Below are 25,229 nucleotides of genomic sequence, written 5' to 3'. Positions count from 1 at the left end.
TCTGCTTGGCCAGAATCCATACCATAAGCAGTGTTACTTGTGCCATGCTCTGCCATTCACGTCTGGTGTGTATGAGCTTGAGTATTTGCCAGACGCTTGGTACGACCACTTCTCCAATTCTTCCAGGTTTTGCTGGCTCCTGTTTGCCTCGCTTCAGCACCATGCCTTTTATTTACTGCAACATCAATGAAGTGTGCTACTATGCCAGCCGAAATGACAAGTCCTACTGGCTCTCCACCACTGCTCCCATCCCCATGATGCCAGTGGCGAGCGTACAGATCTCCCAGTACATCAGTCGTTGCTCAGTATGTGAAGCACCTTCGCAGGCTGTGGCGGTGCACAGCCAGGATATCACCATCCCGCAGTGTCCTGTGGGCTGGCGCAGCCTATGGATTGGATACTCCTTCCTTATGGTAAGAAAACTATTGCTAATGCAAAGTCAACTTCAAACATTTCTAGATCTCCTCTTTAATTAGGCTATTGAAACTGATATTCCTTAAGTTGCTTATAGGAAACTAGAGCGCTGTAGCTTCTTGCCTTAATGCATTTCTTCTTCATCAGCTGCCTTACTATAAGCCGAGTTTGTTGCCATTTAGCTAGCCTTCTCACTGGTACTGCTCAAGTTGAACAGCAGCATTGACGCAGTAGTTCTGTATTGCCAAAGAAAGATAGTCATTGTTCTGCAAACCTTTAAACGTAGAAACACTGACTAAGCTACAGCACTGTCTCAATCCCTGTCTCCACTGGAATGTTTTCTCCACTGCACTCTATTCAACCCAAGTACAGTCTTTTGCTTCACCTCTAGCCCTGACTCAAGGGACAGCCACATAGACAGCCAAGGTATATTTTAGTTCCCTTGTTTTTCTCCTTTCAACAAAGGAACTCAAGGACTTCCCTGTGTAACTGCCTATTCTGTTCCTTTGAACTCATTTAAATATACATCTTTATTTCAGCACACTGCGGCTGGGGCAGAAGGTGGAGGTCAGTCCCTCGTCTCACCCGGCTCTTGCCTGGAGGATTTCCGTGCTACTCCATTCATTGAATGCAATGGTGCTAGGGGATCGTGCCATTACTTTGCAAACAAATACAGCTTCTGGCTGACGACAGTTGAACAGTCGCAGCAGTTTGTCAGTGCACCTCCCTCAGAAACTCTGAAAGCAGGACAGCTTCGAACAAGGGTCAGCCGTTGCCAAGTGTGCATGAAGAACTTATAGTAATAAAAATGCAAAGATCAACAGATGTGTTTACTACGTAAGAGTTTAGACATCACTGATTTGAAGAAATATAAATGCATAAACCTGTTCTGTGTGTGGTTGATGAATGAATCAAGATGGCCAGAATTCTACCAAAATCAAGTGTCAAGTCCAGGAATTTGACTTCACAGAGAGGCAGGAGAAACCAGTGCTCTGAAACCTCTATTTTATGAAACACGGTGCTATGCTTTTACTTTTATGTTTCATTTTGTTTTTTCCATTCATGGCTACCTCAGAAAGTCTCTGTGAGCTTCTTACTCAGATCAAAGAGTAACTATAACTCACATTACATTACTCATCTGTCCAAGGCACATATCAATTGTCAAGAGAGACTTTTCAAAGGCTCTGCTTTACTTAGTGTTTTTGCAAAAAGTATTTGGTCTAGTGTAAGGGAATGAAGTTTCACTTTCCTATGAAATACAGACTAGCTAAAATTAATCAATACATCATCGGTGACTTAGAAATACTATGCATTAAAGGCTGGTAACTGACTTCTGTAGGAAGACTCAAAGATGAATTTGTTCTGCTTTGCTCATTAAACAGAGGTGACAGTCTTTGGCTCCAGTGATATGTAACCAGTTCTAATACAGAGTCACATCCATTGTCTTTAAAGAGCCACCCCAATGAAAAAGGCAATTTCCGAGGTGAAGATGAGTTCAAAGCATCTCCAGCATTCCTCATAGCTTTCTGTTGAAATACATTCTAAGTAAAATGCCTGCTTCAAGGTTGTGCTTATCTTCTCGCAGTCAGTGATATGCAGCCACCCGAAACATTTCATTCCAATGAACGTAAGTTTTCTTTCTGAGGTAGCCCTGGCACAATTATTTTGTAATTATTAAAGCTGTGTATATTTAAAAAGTAGGGGCTTTACTAGATAGCATGCAAGTTTATGCAAACATAGAAACAAGCAGTTATAGGATGTACATTTTTTTACTTCTAAAATCACTGTATGTTGTATTCTTCTTCCTCTGGGCTTTAATTCTGTTAGTTTAAAAAAAATGTTATTTCTAATGCACTGTTACATTGTCACACTCTCCTTCAGGGCATAATCAAAGAGAAGTGCCACTAATTGTATTTTCCTAATATATTTTGAGGGAAAGCCATGAAAAAAGTATGCTAATATTGTGAATTATTTCAGTTGAGCTAAAGTTGTTACTCTTATCAGCTTCTCTTTCTACAGCAAAGCACATGAAATCTTTTTATACGAACGTTCCAAGGCCTTTGAAAAAAAGTGCCTTGCAACTACGCTATCACCTTGGTTTACGAGGGTCTAGGAGTCTGTCTCTATCCAGCGAAGTACTTAAGAACATGCTTATTTTAAGCAGCTAATGTAATGTTTTTACTTTTAACAATTATTTACATGCATAATATAGTAGTATCTTCCTGGATCAGGGTCAGAGCTCTGCATATACTAGAGCTGAGCCACAGTGGAGATGAGCAGAGAATTTGTGAAGAACAATTTAGTCTTTCATTTAACTTCTTTCTACTTGCAAAAGATCTTCAACTGTTTGTATGTATTTTGCAAATATCTTTAAGGATTTTTTAATGCTACAGAGTAATAATGCATTTATGCAGGGCATCGAATCTGCTTCTCAGCTGTCCCTGCACAGAGAGGTCATACTGTATTTACAGCTTGGGTTATGCAAGTGCAACTTTAAAACAGTCTGCACAGCAAAGGTCCCTACTTTCTGAAAATTTGCACAAATAACTGGCTGAAAAATTCATTGTACTTTCCCACATTGTGCTCCCTTGGTGCTATCAGAAGGGCTGTCAATCAGGTATTGTGTTTACAGGGACTTGGTTTTATTTTTGAACATGGATACATGCAAATACAAGTTAATATTTTTTTCCAGGATCAGGGCCTTATGCATTTTAGGTGCTACTCATCTTTCAGGAATTGCTTCTAGTGCAATAACCTGGCTTCACTGCTATCAATGTCCAAAATTCCATCACGTTCAACAACCTCGGCTTCTTCCCACCCTGTTTACCCATCGCCTTTCTCGATCAGGTACACAGGGTCTCCAGCCATTCTTCCATTCAGCCTGATTTTTGGAGATCTGTTTACTCCAGTCACTACAGGATACTTCTTGGCCCACAAGGCCAAGCTCTCCTCCCTGAAGAGTGTTTACATCATATCTAAGAGCTGGGGAAGGGGATGGAATAAGTATACTGTGCTCCACCAACTTTTTTTTTTTTTTTAAGCAGTTATTCCTTGAGACTGCAAGCTCCTCAGAGCAGGGGGCTTCACCTTCATTTTTGTCTAGGGGGGAGGAGAGGGTGAAGGGCAGTAATTCCAGCTGTTACATGAACAGTAGTTAAGGGGTAATGCTTTGTTTAAAAAAAAAAATGCAGCTAATCCCTGAAGGGGAGAAAGAAAAATGATATGCTATTTTGTAAGTAAGTGTTTCATTTCCAAACTGTGGTTAATAAACATTGATGGCAAACAAGATGTAACTATGGTCTGGTTAACTGTTTTCTTTGAAATCATGCTAGCACTGGTCAAGAGGTGCAAGTGAGAGGAGACAGCATTCAGTATTTCTCTCTGTTGTCATTTATTGGTGAAGATGAAACTGTGTGATTCATTTTTGTTACACGAACATGACAAAACTGACCATAATGGGGACTGTTTGGTAGTAAAAACTTTAGAATGGATTAAAAGATCTTTGCCTTTAATTCTCCTTAACTGTTTTTCTAATGGCTACTAGAGAGATACTCTGCCTTAGAAATAAAACTGCACAGGCTGTTCTGATAAACCTGTGGAATTAAGGCACTTTTACCAAAACAGATTTCAAAAGGCAACAAGTCAAAAAGCAACAATTAAGAAATTTGTGTATACCTATATGTTAAATTTTAAGATAACCTGGTTTATGTTTATTCCACACAAATTAACAAAATATAGCAGCATACAACCTATGAAAAGCTTAAGAAATTTATTAGATGCACAGATAAAGTGCTGTAACAGAGAAACTTGTGTAAATCTATTTTAAAATAAATAAGGTACAGTTAAACCACTTTTGACTCATTTTAGCTCTGAAAGAAAAATCAACCTAAGTTTTAATGATTCGAATCTTAAGGTCAAGATGAAATATATCATAACTATAGCAGTGGTTGTGATCTGTAGCAACTATTTGAGTCTCCTGTTCCTCTTGAGGTCTCCCAGAAACAGGAAGGCTATTGCAAAATGTATACATTAGATATAGTTCCTTTTACAGAAACATTTTTGTAATAAAGTGTGGTTGCTCAAATACATGTTAAAATATTTAACAAGGAAACAATTTTCTCCTGATCCAGTCGATCTTTTAAACAAGACAATGTATTTTTCCTATGATGCAGCCCACAGGAGGGAATAGAAGTAAACATCCTCCTTAACTCAAGATTGTTTTGCTTTAAGAACTAAACTATTGCATTATTATATGAGAGCAAGAAATATCCATTTGGGTTATCCCTTTCTCCAAACACAGAGCCCAACAATATACTGATTTTTGCCTTAATCTCAAAGGTCCATTGGTCTTCAGGTAAGACACACTCTAAAAAGAGATTCCCTTTAAGTGTCTTACTACAAGATCTTTTACTGTCTTTCCATCCAGGGAAGCTCCTGTTAAACTGCCACTGTCGGAGTTCTGGATGCTACTAGGTTTTTGTGCTCTGTTACCCATAATTTCAGGCACTTTGGGGCTAACATGGCTGTTTGATTTAAGTCAATGCAATAATATTACCAATATATTCAACACACAGAAGAGTCACCACAGTTGCCTTCATACACTCAGGATCTCAAATTCTTCTTCCAATTCAAATAGCTTATCAGTAGATTCAATGAGTTCTGCAAAAAAATTGAAACAACTAGATTCTAAAGGCATGCCTGGGTTTGTTTACTTAAAGAAAGAGAAACTTTGGAGGACACATTCTGGAAAGGTATTTTGAAAGAGTAAAAAAAATAAATAAAAATTCTGTGCTTGCAATCATGCATGGCCTGCTCACTGCTCACAGAACTAACTGATACTCTGTAAGAATAAGGCATCTAATCACATATTGATTGCTTGACACTGAGCAAAGCGTAATTATTCCACCTGCGACTATTCTTCTATTTCACTAATGAGGAACATACTGCTGCACAATAGTGCTTTCAAATCAGTACTGTACCCGCTCCTGTCGTCGTCACTTCTGGTTTTGTCGGAGGTATGAAAGGAGGCCAGTGCGGTGGATGCTTCTGGACTAACTCAAACATCCGTAGACTCTGTTGCTTTAGAATCTCCTGAGGACAGGATATGCTCATTTTAAAAGACGCCTCAAAAAACCTTCAAACCCTAAAAGTGTCTGCTTAATTAAAAACAAATTTTAATTAAAAACACTTTTAAATTATGTGTCTATCAGAGAACTGAGGCTTTATATAGATGTACAGTGAAATCCTGTTACATTTTAACTACCTCCCCTTACGAGTCACCACTTCATAGAAATCTGCAATGTAAATTTTTCCATCTGAAAACACCTGTAAGACAGATCTCTTCAAGTTTGCTAGAGGTGTATTACAACACACTGTTAGCTTCTAATTTTGTTTACATGTAGCAAACAGGCACCAAGAATGTACAATATTTTTCCACCTCTTAAAATTATGTGCCTGTGACTCTACACTCAAGTTTGCCGTTGATCAATGGGAACAAAAGAAAGATCCATCAGCTCCAAAAAACAACACATTTTGAAGGACAGGTTTTGATCAAGAGAAAGAACTTACTACTGAAGCCAAATTCTACTCCACTTCAACCAGATGAGTTACTTCAAGTCCTGTATTTCAAGGATTTACAAACTGCTTTACTCAAGTACTGTTAGCTGTTTGGTGGGGTTTTTTCGATAAATGCCATTAGAGGTTGATGTTAGTTGATGTTCAGACTTCTCTTGCTTAGTACACCACTGCGTGCTGAATGACTAATAAACTGCCTGTCTAAAGTCGTTATCCTGTGGCAGCAAGGACCTTCTGCTTCCCCTGGATCAGCAGGAGCTGAGGGGATTCCGCACGTAACAGAATCAGATGTTCGTGGGACCAGGAACTTATGTTCATAATTAGAACAAGTAATAATACGTTATATTAAACAATAAAAAAGGATCATGAAGCAAATCATTTATAAATCACCACAAGATGACAGTTAAAAATATTAGTCATTTAGTGAGTATTAAATTTTAAAAGCAAGTTTCAGCCACTAAAGTAATAGCATTAAAAAAAGTCTTTTTAAGGGTATATATTTACACCCATTTTCCAGCTGGCAGAGTATGTGTTGTTAAAGTGCTGAACAACCTCTGTTTAGCATTTCAGTAGCATTGTCTTACCCTGCTGCATTAATGCATTCTTCTGTATGGCTCATTTAATTAGCAAACAGGGAAAGATCTAATGAGAATTTCCATTTTACCAAAAAAAGTACACATAGTTTTATACAGAGCAAATAAAGATAATAAGATTCCATTGTTACCTTTTGTACAAGACTACACCAGTTATCAAAATCACATTCTTCTTTGCAAAAGAAGCCCTGAGAAAAAAGAATTACGTAGTTTTTACCCTTATGAGTTATAAACACGCGACACCAGCAAGTAAGGCAGAATTTCACCACTGCTTTGTTAACAGCCCATACGATTATTAAGTATAAGAGCCAAAATATGCGGCAGCTCTAGGGAGAGGTCCCAAGAGGGGAACAAGGCCCTACCAAAATAAAGTCAGTGCACAAATAACAGTGGCTCTTGTGTGCTCCTCCCTGGAGCCGCAGCCAGTTCCAATACGCCGGGTAGCAGCAGAAGCTGACACCGCCTACAGGATGAACCGCTGCCTATGGGACACCTTCCGTGCGGTGCCTGTATTGTAAATAGCAGATTCTTGTCCTTCGCTATGATTATGTCTGATTCACTGTGTTCTTCCACATTTCACATAGTTAAGTACTACTAAGGAAAAGAACACACGTTCCAAAAGGCAGTAGTATTAAATAATAACAATGAGCGGTCAATGAATGAAGGATGCCGGTATCTTCATACATTTTTTTAAGCTTTAACCACATGGTTTATAGGTGAGACTCTCCAGAAACCCAAGCAAAGGAAATTGGCATGGGATCAGAATTAGTCTCTTTAAATACCACAGTTTCCCTGTGATGTATATTGGATGACTACTACATTTAACGATTTGCAAATTATGATATAAAAGAAGTAACTTGTCTGGAGTGACCATGCATAAGTTGTAGTGATGGAATAAAATAAGGAGCCTTGATTCAGCTCCATGCTTTGGCTAATAATACCTCCTGCAAAAGGTAAAGGCTGCTCAGTAAAGAAAATGAAATATTTCCCTAAGATATAAACAGCCAGTTCCCTACTTGACCTAAGTTTAAATATCCTATGTAGTTATTGTAGAATTTACCACGAGTTGAATTCTGGATCATAGAAAACTGCTCTGTGATCTTGTTTCTGTTCAAGGAAATGCATTACTGCCCTTATCAATATATAGAGGTATTACTTTGAAATAAAGTATAAGCATCTATTATTTCCTAATACCTACTAAAGCTACTGAAGGGTCCAAATTCATGATCTTCATTCTGTGTGGGGCTTGCTGGCAGTGGAAGCTCTGGTCATCAACTGTGCCATTTTCTTCCGAATCTACAAAGCTTTGAGTGGTGTGAGGGTCCAAATAGATCAGCTCATTGCCTGTATGGGTAAAATCCGTATGTTGATTATAATCAAGTGACTCTGGTAAGCACTTAGCACAGACTTGTAGAATATTGATTAGATTGTCATTATAGTCAAGATCATCTAAACTTTCTAGGTGGGCATTCTTTAAGAAAATTGGGAAGTTTAGACACAAATTTCCCACAGTGTATTTGGTATAATTTTCTATTGCGAAGTATTACTGTCGGGTTTTTTTTGTTGGTTTGTTCCGTGAGATCCAATACATTTAAAAAAAAATTTAAATGTTGTAATCCCTAACATTCCACAGATCAAAAGGTAGAGGATGACCACAAATACAATCTCTAATCCCATTAGGCTTTCATTCAGAAATTGGAACAAAGAAGTTTGACTAAATAAGTCCAGATTTCAAAAAAACAGACAAAAAAATTCATAAACTTATGGGTCAAACTGGGGTGAGAGCTGAAGAAAGACTGACTCTAGTATTAAATATTACTGTAATTAATAAAGGAAGACAGGCAAGAAGGTGAAAAAGATATTGCTATAAGAACAAATTTGAAATACAAGAAAATCATTTGAGAAAATTGTGAAGCAAAAGAATAAAACAGGAGACTATTCATTAGGAAGCAATTCAGGATTAGGAAAAATTTCAGGATTGTAACAGTAAAGATATTTGACCAGTAAACTTGTCCAGTGCTATCAACTATTCCTAATGTGTGGTTTTTGCTTATGTCATTACTTATTTTTATATATCCAGCTTTGCGGTTACCTTTCCTCTCCTGTAAGAATCGTATCATACTATTTCTGAAGTATTTTAAGTATGTTTCTTCATTTCTTCTGCTCTGTTTCTACTTATTCTTAAATATATTTCTTGAGACTTATGCTTGAACTGCTTGCTAGTTCCCCTTCCAAAAAAGGCTCTTTACATTATCAGCTTATTTGTAATAAGATTTTTTTCCTTACCTAAAAATCCTATGAAATAATAGGCATTATTTGGTTTCCCTCCTAATGCTCCCAAAGACTGTGGCATCTTAAAGCATTCCTAGGTGTTCAAAGGGAGGAAAAGGAAATTGTAGTTGATTTGTATACTGATATCACAGATACCTGAACTGATTTGACAATGACAAGGAATTCATTGAGGGGGGAAAAAAACAAACAAACTTACTTTAAATGCATCAATATATACTGGATTTATGTGATTTATCCCTAGTCGTAGAGGTATAATAAGTAAGAGAGGCTTCCAGCCAGCGCAGAACCCTACTGTGTTCTTGTTTCGGCCAAGAGCGCTTCTGTGCAAATGTGTGCTACCGTGGGCAGCGCTGCTGCTCTGAGGAGGGCACCAGCACATTTTCTCTGTGGGAATGAAAAAAGAAGTTGATCAGCGCACAGAGGAGCATAGGCTAGCTCCTTCTCTCAGTAATAAATTGGGCTACCTTGCCAGAGATCTCTTCATACAGCTCCTGTTTTAAAATAAAAGGAGCGGGGCATGGAAGTTGTAAGTATTTAGTAGAAGTAATCCTAGCAGACATAGCATATGCTGGCACATGACAGTGAGCTATTAGATAAATGATTGGGGGATAAAAATTTAAGGCTGAAGTTACAGTTACTATTAGCATTATTAATACTGTAAAGCTTTGTCTGTTAAATTTCAGGGAAATTAAATGACAGAGATGATAACATTAGAAAATCCTCGAGAAACTCTTCACATCTAATGATGCAAGCAGGAAATAAATATTCTGTGGGACTAAAGCAGAAATAGGCTGTGGCTAAATATCACTTGTAAACCCACCTTTCTTACAACTGAAAATAAAGACTGACCATGTATTTCTCAGTGTTAGGATCTGCCACTGGTTTCTCTTTTGCCTGACAAAAGCACATCTCTTTGGCAAACTTTGTGTTAAAAACAATTCCCTTTATTTCTACATGCTGCAACCTCTTCTTCCAGTTCTGGGGTAAGCGTTTAGATAGTACAGAGCAAACTCAATGTTCCCCCAAACTGTATGGTATGTAAGCTGTCCACCAAGAATGCCTACACCACTTTGTTCTAGCTTTAGTTTTGGACAAAACCTGAAATTGTATTTCTTTTATTTCTTGCCCTCAGAACAAGTAAGGCTAATCCACGCTGGCCTAAAAGTACTTTGTTCATGTTTAGACACATTCAAGAAAATGGTATCAAATCAGAAACTAATTAGAGGATGGATGTTTCACTTACTGATGTCTTCAATGACCACTGTATTGTCCATAGATACATAAACCGCTAATGAATTCCATTCATCAAATAAAGCAAGCTTCCTAGAAAATATTAAGGTTATAATTATTATAAACTAATTAGGACCAAGAGGGTAGCTTTGCACTCAGGACAATTAGATGGTTCTTGAATAAAAAATTAAACTGTTTCTCAGGAAAAACATATTTGTTGGATTTTTGAAAGTCCCAGTGAAATAAAAAGATAAGTTTAAATTTATTTAAAAATATAAATACTAGATGGTACCAGGAGAAGCATAGACACTGTACCATGTGCAAACCGTTTTGTCCCATTGCCAATTGCATTGATATTAACAGCTCAGCCACATAATAAAGTTTATTACTTTTTATTGCACTTAAGAGCCTCAGCAATGGGATCTTGCCCATTGTGTCTGGCATTGCACAGAGAAGGAAAAAATTCCTGCTCCAGAAGTTTCAATCATTTTTTCACATACTTTTTGAATAAAAAAATTCCACTAAATTCAGTGGAACTATTCATGTGCATGTGTAGACAGCAGAACCAGGGCAGTAAAAGCAAGATCAGCTGAAGGTTTTGGGCACCTAACAGTTGGGAGGGAGGCATTATAGCACAGAGGTGTCTGTCCATCTATGTGAAATCCAAAACGCTGGGGAAGGCAGCTATACTCCCTAAACCGCACAGGCAGAGTTAGGTGTCTAAAATGAGCCAGAAAAACCTGTATATTAGCACTAAGCCATGAAGAACTTGTTAGTGAAAAAAGCTGGAGGCCAGGGCATGTTTTAGCTCCTTTCTCTATCTAGAATGTGCGTCTGACCCAGGGCTGCAAACACACTGCTGACCACTCAGGACCTGGCGCTGAGGTTGGGCACCTCTAAATCACCCTTCAGAGAACTGGGCAAAGTCGACCCTATTCTTTTAAATGTGGCTTCTAGCCTACAAAGAGCTACCCATCTTTTACAGCAGCCTTGTAGGCAGAATTGCGGTTCAGAAAGTGAGAAATCCCAGTTCAGTTCCCTCCTTGGCCTCTCTAGGCTTCATTGTCGTGTTTCATACCAGCGCTCTATTGTGAGTGGTGGCACTTGACCCGTCAAGCTGTGCCACTAGGCAGAAAGGAGCAGGTACCTCTGGTGCTCGCTGGCTGGGGCAGGCAGATGGCATGGTGGGACAGACCCTCTCGCAGCTCCTGTTCTGCAGGTTCTTGCTATAGTCAAACTGTGTCACGGGCCTCACTGCGGGGGTAACCGCAGGCTACATATACATGTTCCTGATTCTGAGACGGGGGAGGTGCAGCCCCTTAACGATATGCAGCCTTAGCACGGCCTCTGTGCAGGGCTAAGCCGTGCAGGGCAAGTACATTCTGAATAAGCTAGTACGATTTGACTTACTTTAGTACTTGAGCAACTGTATTTGGTCCAAACCACTCTCCAATTGATTTCCCCTCTCCAACACCCATCTGCGCTGTTTTTATGAGGGGAAAAGCACACATATACACACACACACAGAAAAAAGACCACAAAGAGTCTGGTAACAATATATATTAAATAGTGTTGTCATATCTTATAGAACAATTGCAAACTCTATTTAGCAATAATTACTTTCTCAATCTACGCTCTTTTCAAGACTTCATGGCTGCTAGTTCCTTTAACAAACAAAGAGTTTATAAACTATATAAGAATTACAAATATTAGTGATCTGTATTACAAAATGCAGCTATTACCTACAAGAATGTCTGTTCTATAACACTAATGTACTATTTTACTTTGTACTCATCTGCATGCATTTTTACTTCTATATAAACTTCCATACACTGTCTTCCTAATCACCATTTTAAAATTATGAATTAACATATTATAAAACTAGTAAGTTTCAACATAGTAAGAATTTCAGTGGAAAAACAAAAAGTTGATGTGTGTTCTTACCCATCTGGTGGATGGAATAACAGCAATCCTTCCTATCTAGAAAGCATCGTAAGATTCTGTGATATTCTTCTGGTTGTTTTTTGTGTTTTTCCCATTGCCAATCTTATGGGAAAAGTTATACGGATTAAAAAATAATAATGCTTCCATCATTTCCATCAAAATTACTAGACAGCAGTAGAAAGCCATAGAGTGAAGTATCAAAAGATTAATGTACAATTTATCTCTAGTATTTGCATTTTGTTTATAGTTCCTAGAATTCCCAGCTTGTCATTTATCATCAACTTGTCCTTTATCATCATAGATTAGATTGAAAACTGGGAAAATGAAAAAAAAAGGTCAAATGAAAATATATGAACCATATACTGACTGATCACTTCTGAAAACTGATAGCTATTGCCATATCTATGAGCTAACAAGATCATTTAAAACCATATGCTATTTTTATATTGTGTTAGATTTGCAAGTATACATCAGAACATAAGATAACATCCATAAAACAAAGTCTAAACACAGTGGTGGCCCTCTCACACAGCAAAATCTGAACCGTAGCTATGCCATGTATGCTCTTACCTCTAACATAAAGTAGTTACCTCACATTTACTAGAAGAGAAGTGCATACATAGGGCAGATACTACAGAGTAAATGCATACTACAAGTTTATATTCCAGTTTTTCTTCATAGTAATTTGTTTGGTTCCATACTCTTTCAATTAGATCCTTGCTCCTCCATCGTGTGGATTCATTTATTCAAGCAGATAAATCCACATAGCACACTGCCATATTAACCACGGCACAACAGGATAAGAATTACAGAATTTAACTGATACAGCAGCTACACACAGACCAGATCTAAGAAGCTTTACCTGTCATCCCAGAATGTGAAATGTTCATACAGGCTTAAGTGCTTGCACTAATGGGTTCTGCCATGGGATTTGGACCTCAGGCTGGAGACAGGCCAGTGGTCTGTGAAGTACTAGCTATGATGTCTACCACCATGTAACTATTCACACGGTCACTGTGTGCATTTAGTCATTATGTAAGCAGTGAAGAGAAGGATAAGAACTCAGTCCATGACAGCAGGTTTCCCCTTGGCTTCAACTTGATTATTCCTCAGAAAGATTTACAAAATAATGATAATGGCATTCCCTGTTTGTGCTCCCCCTATTCCTATTTCTCTGCTTAAGGTCATGATTTGGCCCAGCTGGATAAGAATTACTCATATAATTCATTAGTAACTTTTATCAGGGCATCAAAGAGAGTTTCATTAATAAATTTAGGTTTTGTGCATTTATGGAAAACTACAACAAAAATTAAAAGCTGTGCAAACAATATGAAAGTTCTTTCAGTAGCAGCACTCACCTCTTCCTAAATGTCTGCAGATCAGTGCCTGTGCCAGCATCATCTGTCCACACCGCAGCATACATCCCCAGCCAGCATCGGATGAAGGACCAGTGCCACCTACAAGAAAAGTTCATTACAATACGGTCTTTAAATTGAACACAGCATCACAGAGAAAATTTCAGAGTGCTAGAATCCAGCTAGCCATCTGACAAGCTCTAATAACTGTCCTATGGATAAAAGACACTGAGCAAGACTTTTTTTCCTTATTGTTGGTCTAACTTCTAATTTCTAAATTGCACAAATAAACATATTTAATTTATTCCTTGTACAGCTGACTTTTCATTCTTCAAGTAACATTCACAAACTGTTTACTGCTCGCTATACAAACATGAAGACCTGATTATCTACAGGTACAAGTAAATGCAGTTTTTAATACATTTAATATTTTGTTTGCACAAACAGAAAAATGATACTCAAAATGTTCTAACATTGTAAAAATCATTTTTCAGTCCATGATAACATCACTAATCCTGCAATGTAATTGGTAACAAGGCAGCAGTTCTACAGTATACTCACCAATAGGTGAAAATTTTCTTCTATACGTAAACCAGAGACGAGCACTTATATCCAATAATAATTTAGATTTGTCTGGAACATTTTAAAAAGGAAAGAAACTATTAAAAAACTTCTAAAACTGAAAAAAAAAATCTAATTTCCTCTATATATTCAATATACAAAGTGCATAGAAGATACCTGTTAGCTTTCACATCTAAAATCCCTTAACACTTAAAACTTGCTTTTAGCCATTTTAATACTGAAAAAACTTCTAGAATGCTAATTAAAGTTAAATTATTAAGGATGAAATAATTATTAGCCAGTGAAGATTTTAAAAGTGTTTGGAATAACTACACCCAGCTTGAATGAAACAACTATGGAGAATTATGTCCTCTGGAAAGAACCAGTAAAGCAAGTTAAGAAACTTAAAGAATTTCTACATGCAAAAGAACACAAAATTACACATTACCTCTAAACCCAATATTATATCATTTTTAGAAAATGTTAATAATATTAAATCTAATTAAATCTCTCTCTTTTTTAATATATACCCTGCCAGAATTCTCTCAAAGGCTCTCCAGAATTTTTAAGGATCTTATTTACTGCATTTCCTCTTAGCTGTGGATCAGACTGACTGACCTTCTCAGGATCCCTCAGCCAGCCGAGGCTGTACACAGCACTGCCGGCTGTCTTTAATACCAGGCCTCTATCGACAGCCACTGCTTTGACACGGGCACAAGATGATGCCCTTGTCCTCTCCCCAAGGAAAGCGACAGGCCGTAGTCAGCACCCCTCAGGGGAAAACAACACTAGCAAAACTGAATTTTCCCCAAAACTTATTTATTTTTTTCTGAAGCATTTGATTCCTAGAAGTAAGCAGCCTCATGACCAGCCTTTGTCACAACTGCAACCTCTTTGCACAAACCATTATAGAAAGTACTTTGGTAAACTTCTGGTTTCATATTAGGATGAATACCACTGCTTATATTTGGTTTCTTGTTTACAGAGAAAAACAGATTTCTTTCATGAGACATTTAGAGAACAGAAGAATATAAGGAGCTGCTGTTGCATGTGAATTTATGAATGCTGTATGGATTTTACTGATGAATTTTCATTTTAAAGATACCTGCTTTTAGGTGGTGTTGCCTTCCCAGAATCCAAACTGGCTCATCAGTTTCTGGAAATTCTTCTAAGTAGTCTGATAAAAGAGTGATCTGGTTTTCATACCTAGATAAAACTGAACAGGAATACACAAAATTCAAACTCCATTTTGTCCTTTTGTTCTTTTATGCACAACTCTGAGTTCTTAGACTGGACTAGCTGTAGCTAGTTTTTGCAGTCTTTGGATCTTCTGAACTGTGCTACCAGCTGCATTTACTCTTTTCCTTTAACAACATGTTCTGCCATTGAAATATCCAACGGTTTGGTTGTTTTTTCATTCTGATCCTCAGCAAATTCTGACAGAATAATATGGCTGACACCTTGATTATAAGCAGCCTGTCTGAAGGCAGTAGCAAAAATTCAGGATGACTGCAGCAAGGATAAGGTTTGATGCAAGAAATCAACAAAGGGAAGAACAATTTAGGCATCTATGCATACGCACCCATGCTCGATCTTAAATGAACAAATACTGCCACTCAGAGTGAACATGTTCTTCTGCTTAATGTGAAGCTTGGGAAAAGTGTTAGCAAGACTTGGTTTTACTTTCCTAACTGGAGATTTGAAACACTTCAGAAAAAAATGTATTGATGTTATTATTCAACTTAGAGCATAACAAATGATAATTAATACTGCTAAAAGATGACAGTTCAATCAATTATTATATAATTAAGGCAGGGTTTACTGGAAGTGAAACAAGCCTTCAGTTGTAAAAATGAACATAAGATCATTTATTTCTTTTAAATAACATAAACTAAGGAAATAGGCTGCCAATGAATCAGAAGTTGAAAGTGAACACAAACACAATTATATTTTACTATTCGAATAAGTGCAAAAGTACACAATATAAAGAGCAAATAATCATGAGGTAAATATACAAAAAGGCCCCAACTTTTGCTAAAAATATACACCATAACAATCAAAAGTGAAATTCAGCTACACTCCCTTTTGATTAGAGCAACCAGAGCCCGTGCTATCAAGCACTGAAGGCACACCTCTGCGTTTCAATAGCTGCTGTTAAAAAATGTGGTGAATTTCTCTCTTAAAGCCATATACATAGCAAAAGGACTTTTAAAACTGTGCTATTTCTCCTCCGTCAGAAGATTCACCAGTTATTTGACTTAATAAATGGTCTCTTCTTGAGTCAAAACTCTTAAAAAGGTTCTCTCATCTCCTGAGATCCCCCAACAGAGAGCTCCGTCCTTTCTTCGTGGCCAAGCAAGTATCTTTCCCAAACCCGCTGTCATATGACAGGTCAGATCATCCAGAAAAGAATTACTGGGATTTCTTTTTCTCCGCAAAGTCCTAACCCTTGTCCCCCCGAAGCCTGCGAGGGCGGCATTGAGCGCGGAGAGCGCGCGCGGGGGCGGAGCGGTGCCGCGGCAGGCGCAGGGCGCTGCGGGCAGGCCCCCAGCGCGGGGACCCGCTGCTCCCCGCCAGCACCACGCCGAGGGTCCGAAGCGAAGCAGCGCGGCGGCAGCGCGGGGCTTTAGTGCTAGATACAACCTGGAAATCTGTAATTCCCTGGAGAGTTTGAGAGTTTGCTGTGTGTTTTGGAATTTACCCAGGGAATTACATCTAAATAGAGACCGAGAAAGGTGAATGCCTTTGCTCAGCTCTATTTTCTGCCCCAATATTTAAATGAAATTAATGCCAGGTCACCCGAGTGCCCCGCCGCGGCCCTGACGGGAGCCCCTCTCGACAGCGCAACACCCCCTTAACCAAAAGCTCCTATTTTTTAAAACCAGACTTCCCGCACCCCAGCGCGGCGGGGTCTCGGGAGAAGGCCGCAGGGCAGCGCGGCCGCCGTGCGGGCTCCCTGCGCGCTCCTCGCAGCGCAGCCCGCCGGCAGAGCCCCCAGCCCGGCGGGCAGGGCAGCAGCCTCTCCCGGGGCTGCCGAGCCGGGGGCCGAGCGGGCGCCGGGGGCCGGAGGGCCCCGCAGAGCCGCCTCCCGCCGCGGCCCATGGGCGGCAGCCGCCGCCGCCGCCCGGCCCCCTCCCCCCACCTCTCCCCGCTGTCACCCCCGCGCGCGCGCCGCCCCAACGGCCGCGACCGCCGCCCCGCGCGCGCCTTCTCGCCCCCCGCCGCCGGCCGCCGGCCCCGCGCCGCCGCCCCTCACCTGACTCCATCCTCCCGCTGTCACCATCCTCCTCCTCGCCCCGACACGGCGGCGCGGCGGCGCGGGGCGCCCTGGGAGGCGTAGTCCCGCGGGCGGCACGGCGCGCGCCGCCTCCCGCCGCCCCGCGCGGCGGGCGGACTGCAAATCCCAGCAGGCCGCGGGGCCCCAGCCGACGAGCGGCCCAGGCCGGCGGGCACCATTGGCCGGCGAGGGGCGGTGGCGCGCCTGTGATTGGCTGGCGGGCGGGCCGCGGCGCCGCCCCTGTCGGCAGGGCGAGGAGGCGGCGGCGGCGGCATGGAGGGTTCGGTGTCCGACGTGGAGGTCTGCAACCTGGCGTACGCCGGGCGGCTGGAGGAGCTGCGCGCGCGGCTGCAGCGCGACCGCGGCCTGGCCACGCGCGCCGACCAGGTCAGCGGGGGCGGGCAGCGCGGGGGGGGCGGCCCCGGGTGTGTGTGTCCCCCCCTCACGGCGCTCTCCCGCCGCAGGACAGCCGGACCGCGCTGCACTGGGCCTGCTCCGCCGGACACACGGCCGTCGCCGACCTGCTCCTCGGCCTCGGCGTGCCCGTCGGCGACAAGGACGACGTGAGTGGGCAGTGGGGTGTGAGGGGAGCCTGGCTTCCCGTCCGGCAGGTCTTAGGAAAGCTCTTCTGAGCCGAGCAGCGCCGGGGCGGTCGCGTTGGTGGGGTGTCTTGTGTGTGTCGGGGGGGGGGGGGGTGTCACGTTATCTTTATCCTGCTGTGCCTGGTCGTTGAGTACTGTGAAGATGAGGATATAGTTTCAAGCCCCAATTCTTCCTTACTGGGGAAGGCGTCCCAGATTAGTTACCAGATTCGGCGGTTTCGCAGTTGCGAAGGAGAGGGTCTGTCCCAGTGCTAGAGCAGAAGCTGACAGAATGATGCCCATCCCCAAAATCGCCCTTAGAGAAGGGAATGTTGTACTCTTAATTAGAGGTTAGCATACTAAAAACATTGCAGAAACTTTTGGAGACCCTTTTCTGCCATTCTTATTTGCTTTTAAAAATATCTTCCTTCATAAATAACGCTATCGATTCTGTTAGGGTTAAGTGCCCTGCAAAATATCATGCAGAACTGGAACAGAAGTGGTTCCTGTCATCAGTATCTGACAAAAAGTTAGCAGTTAACATGCAGACATAGGAGTGGACCCGGGACTTGTCTATGTGGTGATAATCAATAATGTTTAGCTCTACAGTTACAAGCATATGTGCAATGTGACTTGTGTGGGGGCTAGTCTGTACGAGGGTTAATGCTTCATGTTGTTTTTCTCATGAAACTCCTGGTGTGAATAATCTTTCTTGTCTCTATAGGCTGGCTGGACTCCCCTACATATTGCCGCTTCAGCAGGCCGTGATGAAATTGTGAAAGCCCTCATTGACAAGGGTGCTCATGTGAATGCTGTCAATCAAAATGGCTGTACGCCCCTGCATTATGCAGCCTCCAAAAACAAGCAGGAGGTATGGTTCCCTATGCTACTGGAGCTGGTATTGCTCTTGTAAAAAAGTATTTAGTTAAATTAACTTTTCTTCCTTTTTTCCTGTTTTCTCTTCCTGCATATTCAGATTGCGATCATGCTTTTAGAGAATGGAGCTGATCCAGATGCAACAGATCATTTTGAGTCTACTCCATTACACAGAGCAGCAGCAAAAGGAAACCTAAAAATGATACAGATACTTCTGCGGCACAATGCATCTGTTAATATACAGGACTCTGAAGGGAATACTCCTCTGTAAGTTATTTTTATTTTTACTTTGATTGCCTCTTAATCTCTCTGAAGTCAAAAACTCCATTACTTCAATTGCAAGGGGGATTTTTGTTGGTTTTTTTTTGCTTGTTTGTTTTTAACTTTCAGTTGCTTCAAAACACTCCATTGCTTCATATCCCTATATAGCTAAAAAGGATTTTAGAAAATAGTATTTTGCATTAGTGCATGTGTGCATACATACTTTAATTTGCATTACTGTGTCTACTGAAAAAGCTTGGAACACCTTTTATAATAATTCAGGCTGCATTCATTTGCTACCAGAGGATAGAGAACATGCTAATAAGATCAAAGTTGGAAGAAACTGGTCTTGCAGGCTGGTCTACTCAATCCTGCCAAGCAAGAACTAGTTCTGGACGTTTTTCTTCATCTCTCTAAGGAAAATAAGTTGAAATTTAAATACAGTTGGTCCAGTTTTTCGTATCATCTTACAGATCAGTTTGAACCTGTAGGGATGAAATCTTAGGTGCTTTGTAGTTGGTGGCAAAACTCTGCCTTGTCCACAATGGAATCAAGATTTTGCCGTAAGATCAAACAGCATATTTTAGATACATAGAAAGCCCAGTATTATCCTAGAACACATGCATTTATCCTCAAAATGCTATGTCAAATGGAAAAAAGTGTTTGCCATATTTGCAGTAATTCTTTATTTCATATTTTTTAAGCATCATTTGATTTTAGTTTATCTTTTCTAATTCGAATAGAAATTGCCATTTCCAGTTTCACTCTGGATTATCTTCTGCTTCTTATCTTTGCTGACTGCAGAGCCAAATCCTAATCTAGATAAGTGCCTTAATGTTGTGAAGACAATAGTATGAGGAATGTTCTTGAGTTGCTTAATGACAACAGACTGACGGGATAGGAGACTTTGAAATCTGTAGAGAAAGCTGGTTGCATGTGGTTTTGTTGTTTTATAAATTCTCCCCCCCAGCATTCATACTGTCATTTTGTTGAGGCATAATTATTGCTCTTTGTAAGCTTGGACTATTTAATAGTGGCTGTGGGTTTCTTCTTATTATTGCAGTCATTTAGCCTGTGATGAAGAAAGAGTGGATGAGGCAAAGCTGCTGGTGTCTCACGGTGCAAGTATTCACATTGAGAATAAAGAAGAATTGACCCCACTGAAAGTGGCAAAAGGTGGCCTGGGAGCCATGCTTAAAAGAATGGTGGAAGGCTAGTGGGGACTTCTGACTTGACTCGCTTTCCTGTTACACTTGTGCTTAAGCCTGCAAGCTTCATGTTTTCAGTGTTCAGCTATGATGTCATATATGAGCATCACCATGATAATAAAATGTGTACCTCGATTTCCTCCAACTGTGCTGCCCAAACAGCCATTTGTGCTTCTGTTAATTAAACAGATCACTGCTTTTTAAAGTATTTTTCAGTATCTTGCAATTTTCTTTGTTTACAGTGTGATCTGTATAAATTAGGTCATTCCTTCTGTTTTCAGAGCCTTGTGTAGGATTGTGTCTTTCAAGCAACAGGACCAAAAGTGCTTTAACCTCTTAAACTTAGTTTTATTTTGGAAGCCTAGGGTCGACTTTGTTTTCCCTTGATCTCTGTGTTTGCTTGTGTTTTTGTAGGTACTGATTCTTTTCCTTCAGATGGTTCTAAATTACTCCTCTCCCTTTATAGTATGCAGTTTGCTCAGGTACTTACAATTGTATCTGTTTTTACTCTTGACAGTCTTTTGGACTGAGCTCTGAGTCTTCTACACTTTTCTCTTGTTATCTCTTCTTATCTTGATTCTTTGAATCTTTGAGTGTATTCATTTAATAGAGCACTCTGGACTGCCTGCAGAATGCAGATGCAGTTTCATAGTTACCTCTGCAAAGATTCTGTTGTGTAATTATACGCTCTGGAAACTTTTCAGGAGTGTGCTTTGCGTCTTATTTTACTTCCCATTATTCTTTTTATAAATATCTTTTCCGTTGCTGTTTGACTCCCATTATGTAGTACTGAGACTTCTACGTGGTTTACCTTTTTATCTGATAACAGAAGCCGAGATTAATCCTTAGTTGTAGCAAATATTGCCATTAAGTTATTAGAAGGTAGAGTGTTTGTGACTGTAGCAAAATGATATAAAATCAGATGCATTTTATAAGCTTTACTCTGCTTTATGGCCTCTACCGTAGTCTTCCCATGGCTTGTCCTGGCAGACTCCTAGTCAAAGCTTTATTTCAGTGTTTTAAGTAACATTAGTTTGTGCGGTGAAAACTGTTGCAGCAGTTACGGAACAACTTCACGCCCATGGTGACAGTAAAGCCCTCTCTTTAATCAGCTTCCCGTGAATTTTCCATGCTGTTATTAATGCTTGTAAAAAACGTAGTTGGAAGAAACACCTCTTAAATATCCCGAGACACTATAAGACACAACTGTGGGGAAACCTCTCCTCTGGAAAAGTCTTCTTGCTGCTGGGAGGACAGGAAGAGCCCTGAGCTGTAGAGCTGAGTTTTCTTGAAATAGTTAGGAAACTGAAGATGATTTTCTGCAGAAAAGAGTAAGCATCTTGTTTTGAGGGTGACAGAAATGTTTTCCTGCTGTCGGTGCTTCAGATAAAGATAAGGTTTAAGGGATAAAGCAGGGTTGCAAGATGACTTCCCGTAGAACTCTTCCAAAACTTGTGCGTGGCAATAAAAAGGAAAGTAAACATCCTTATACGTAGGTTGTTAGAAAAACTTCCTTCTGGCAAATTCTGTGCTGACTCTAGTTATGTCAGCTTTTGTTTGGATGGGGGGTAAGTGGAGCTAACCTTTACATTGCTGTTGATGACAGTCTTGAAGGTTTCCATGCACTTAGCACTTGCACATTCATCTCTTACTTCTGTACTAGTAATTTCTGATTGAATTGGTGTGTGTGGAGGTGTGTTTTTTGTTTTTTAATAATGGGAGTTAAATTCAGCATTTTAACATTAATCAATAGAGCTGAAAGTACTTACTACATAATTGAAGATTAATAACAAACATTTCTGACGGTAGAATTTTTTTATGAGGGGGAATGACAAAGTTCAACACATGACCTGCTGTTCTGATGTTGGTAAGATCACTTGGGGCACTAATGGGCTAGACTTTTCCCCTTTCTAAACAGGTGACGCAGATAAAATTCTGTGAAATAAAAACATTTTTCTAAACAACAGTCTTTGGTGTTATAAAACTTTATTAAACTTACATGTAACAAAACCAATATTTTCTATATAACTTTTATGCTTGTAATGATAAGAGCAAGTCAGCTGAAACACTGCCATCCATTACACTGTATGGAAACAGGACGTTTGTTCTTCAGCTGCAAGGAAAGGTTGAAAGAGCAGATGATGGTTTCTAGTCTGACTTGTCTACAAAGGCATTAAAGTAACATGATTTACTTCAATAAGCAAGACAGAAACTTAAAACCAAACAAACATCTTCATCAAATACTTTAAGTCTATCCTAGAAAGCAAAATGCAGGTTTAATTCCGCTGAGAGTAGCTATTGAGAACAGGGAGAAAACTTGGCTTTAAGTTCTGGCCATGCAGACCTTGCTTGAAGGAGAAACTTGACTGAGTAAATGTTTTTTCTTCTATATTATGCAAGCCCTGCTGAAGACTTGAATTGAGAAAAGTTGAAGGTAGAATCCTTGGTTTTTGTATAGCAAAAAAAACCCTGCCAAAACTTTCTAGCTTTGGAAATCTCCTTCCCTTGGAGATGGTGGCTTGAATGTTGGCTTAATATTTGCTTTCCATATTAATGGTCTGTACTCCCTCAGGAGGAAATAAATGGGCCATGCAGCAAAGACTGTCAAAACATCTGAGGTAAATTCTGAAAAACAGTTCTTGCACAGCTCTGCAGGGTTTCTGAGCTACACACCATAGATCAATATCTAATTTTATTGCGCTTTGCCAAGAAGATCAGTAGAAAGCTAGGACCAGTGCCTCATCCTTCATAATAAACTATGTTTTACATGATAGAAGCTTCATAATGAGAACAAACATCTGCCAGAAAGCTTACAAAAATATCTCAGTATGTTAAGAAACTTCAAATACCTGTATTTGTTCTTTTCTGTACCTTCTGTATCCCCAACAATCCGGTTTGCTTGTTTTTTTTGTTTTTTTTTTTTAATAATATCTATTGCAAACTGGTGGTTGGAAGTGAGGGAGGAACTGTTAGTCAAGAACTGCCATTCAGTTGTTCTGTTTCTTTTGTATAGGAACATTAACATCACTTGGGAAATTTCCTTTTTTCTTTTCTTTTCTTTTCTCTTTTCTTTTCTCTTTTCTTTTCTTTTCTTTTCTTTTCTTTTCTTTTCTTTTCTTTTCTTTTCTTTTCTCACTAGGAACATTTAAAGGAACTGTATTAGCTGTGGAAGGTAATTACTTCTTCACTGGCATAAGCCTGTATTTTAGCCTTCTAAGTTATATAAGGAATACATGCAGAGAAATTTTTGGAGGTGAGATTAAGGAAAGATTAATGATGACAATGACCACATCATGTATTTCCCCCCCTTCATTCAAGACGATGCTGTTATAGAGGTCTCAAAACTGGAAAGCTGTCACAGCAATAAAAATGTAATTAAGACATATTTATATGAGGAATTATTTTTAGAGGAAATGATATAACTACAGCAGTGTTATGAAGAGAATTGTACATATTTTCCATGAAGGGCAAGAGTAAAAAGAATGCCTAGAATTGTCAGAGAGGCAATCACTTAAAATTAATAACACTGTCAGCCAGGTAGTGGGCCCCCTGGGTCCGATAATTCGTTTGAATTATCTCCTTAGGAAACACCTTTGATAAAAAATGGCACTGAATAGACGTAGGCTGTGCTTCCTCTTTTCCTGCTGTTACTGAGCACGGTTAGAATTGTAGTTCTTTCATGCTTACAAAGGTATTTGGGTGTGAATACAAGAAACTTCCTTTAAGTTTATAAGCCTAGATTTAAGGGGCCAAGTTTGAAGGTTTTGCTTAGGGTAATTTTCCCAAGAGCCAGTAAGAGAGATGCCTGATTAAGAAGAGACTTGCATACGGGTCATGACTTAAGGTTTACCCTGGATGTTCTGGAGAGAAGGTAGCATGGGGATCCTCTGGCAGAAAGTGGTAGTGTTGGCATCGGTAAGGGTTTGACCCTCACGATCTGGGACAAGCAGTTTTCAGCTAAAACAACAAGATTAGAAAAACATTGCAAAAGCTGTTTTACTCCCGATTGAAGCTAAACACTAGGACACATGCATCAACAGACAGATCTGTGAAAGCCAAAAGCTGGGTAGAAAGGACAATAAATACAGTTATGCTTAATTGTCCGAACCAAATTTTAATTAGGATCTCCTGTCCTTTTTACATGTTTTTTAAATGTTGCCATCCTCATCTTCTGTTTCTCAAGCGAGTGGCTGCATACTTCTAGCTGTAGAAACTGAACCTGAAAACTTCAGTGCAGGTACATTCTTCCATTTTAAAAATGACTCCTGCATATAACTAATATTTACAGGCTAGGAACAGTCACCAGAGGAGTTATGAACTATAAATATAAAAGATCCTATAAAAGACTTTAAGTGCCCCAAAGTTCCAGACCCCTGAGTCAGATACTTTCCTCTGCAGCGCATGGGATTGAAACCAGTGTCCCCTTCTGTCAGCGAATACCTGCCTAGCGCAAGCGGGTCGGGAGCTGCGGAGGCTGGGTATCTGTATTCACCGAAGCTCTGTTGGCCTTGAGCTCTCCTGAAAGTAGGTATCTTTGCCCTTTTGAGGAACTGAGCAAGGAGTGGCTTATCCTTAGAAAGTGGGCCCTGAGCGAAGAGGCTGTGTGTGTTATTAGACAGGTGTCCAGTGATCAGAGTGTATGCGGTTCAGTTCCCTGCTCTCCTTCCCAGAGGGTGCTCACTGCTCGGCTGCTGGCTATCCGTGTGGATGCACTATTTACCTTTCCTTGTGAAGCTTTCACCTATAGAAGATAGCCAGAAGTTACACTGTGCTAAAGAGACCGACAGAAGGATAGCATGAGTTTGTTGCCCAGTGGGTAGGACAGTTGCCTGGAAATAGATTTAAATCACCTCAAGCAAAAGGGAGGAATGTAAGCTAATGTGTTATAGCAGGCAGTAGCAATATTCCTTTCTAAGTTTTGAAAGCAGCTTTACCTGCGTTTCATGAGGAATCTGGTACTATGTGTGCCCATTATAACAAGCCTTGCAAGGGATTTAGGTTTCCAGCTCCCATCGTCTGGAAACCAGTCAGTTGAGGTCTGAACTGGGTACCCAACTGCTGAT

The 25,229-nt window shown here is 40.2% G+C and overlaps 3 protein-coding genes across 7 annotated transcripts in view; 2 read left to right on the top strand and 1 right to left on the bottom strand.

Moving 5' to 3' along the window:
* The window catches only part of COL4A6 (collagen type IV alpha 6 chain), a gene marked incomplete at its 5' end in the record, with an annotated part of 144,246 nt that extends 140,546 nt beyond the window's left edge, over positions 1-3,700 (top strand). The window contains 2 exons of the mRNA XM_067304442.1: positions 127-413; positions 954-3,700. Of these exons, the coding sequence (XP_067160543.1) occupies positions 127-413; positions 954-1,214 (548 nt within the window). The remainder of the gene's footprint in view (positions 1-126; positions 414-953) is intronic.
* Positions 3,701-4,166: 466 nt separating this feature from the next.
* ATG4A (autophagy related 4A cysteine peptidase) lies at positions 4,167-17,267 on the bottom strand. 5 transcript variants are annotated; one of them, XM_067304302.1, is made up of 13 exons: positions 17,220-17,267; positions 15,069-15,179; positions 13,964-14,035; positions 13,406-13,504; positions 12,048-12,149; positions 11,514-11,586; positions 10,117-10,196; positions 9,070-9,257; positions 8,868-8,946; positions 7,780-7,925; positions 6,713-6,769; positions 5,394-5,505; positions 4,167-5,073 (listed from the first exon to the last, which is right to left on the bottom strand). In XM_067304302.1, the coding sequence occupies exons 1-13, from the start codon at positions 17,227-17,229 to the stop codon at positions 5,009-5,011; spliced, it is 1,194 nt and encodes a 397-aa protein (XP_067160403.1). In that variant the 5' UTR covers positions 17,230-17,267; the 3' UTR covers positions 4,167-5,008. The 5 variants fall into 5 exon arrangements, with proteins under 5 accessions (XP_067160403.1, XP_067160405.1, XP_067160407.1 ...); XM_067304304.1 differs by lacking the exon at positions 17,220-17,267 and adding an exon at positions 15,546-16,244; XM_067304306.1 differs by lacking the exon at positions 5,394-5,505.
* Positions 17,268-17,475: 208 nt separating this feature from the next.
* PSMD10 (proteasome 26S subunit, non-ATPase 10) lies at positions 17,476-20,865 on the top strand. Its single transcript, XM_067304301.1, has 5 exons — positions 17,476-17,627; positions 17,705-17,803; positions 18,546-18,692; positions 18,798-18,964; positions 20,022-20,865. The coding sequence occupies exons 1-5, from the start codon at positions 17,514-17,516 to the stop codon at positions 20,173-20,175; spliced, it is 681 nt and encodes a 226-aa protein (XP_067160402.1). The 5' UTR covers positions 17,476-17,513; the 3' UTR covers positions 20,176-20,865.
* The last annotated feature ends 4,364 nt before the right edge of the window (positions 20,866-25,229 follow it).

Source organism: Apteryx mantelli, chromosome 13 (genome assembly GCF_036417845.1).
Source record: "Apteryx mantelli isolate bAptMan1 chromosome 13, bAptMan1.hap1, whole genome shotgun sequence".
Classification (NCBI taxonomy): domain Eukaryota; kingdom Metazoa; phylum Chordata; class Aves; order Apterygiformes; family Apterygidae; genus Apteryx; species Apteryx mantelli.
This window is presented reverse-complemented; position numbering and strand designations above follow the sequence as displayed.

Bases quoted from the DNA above. Each gene is read 5' to 3' on its own strand.
- ATG4A (XM_067304302.1), bottom strand. The intron at 12,150-13,405 runs GTGAGTGCTGCT...TTTTCCCATAAG, and splicing joins CTGCAGACATTTAGGAAGAG to ATTGGCAATGGGAAAAACAC. The intron at 10,197-11,513 runs GTAAGTCAAATC...AATATTTTCTAG, and splicing joins ACAGTTGCTCAAGTACTAAA to GAAGCTTGCTTTATTTGATG.
- PSMD10 (XM_067304301.1), top strand. From the start codon at position 17,514: ATGGAGGGTTCGGTGTCCGACGTGGAGGTCTGCAACCTGGCGTACGCC. The intron at 17,804-18,545 runs GTGAGTGGGCAG...TTGTCTCTATAG, and splicing joins CCGTCGGCGACAAGGACGAC to GCTGGCTGGACTCCCCTACA. The intron at 18,693-18,797 runs GTATGGTTCCCT...CTGCATATTCAG, and splicing joins CCTCCAAAAACAAGCAGGAG to ATTGCGATCATGCTTTTAGA.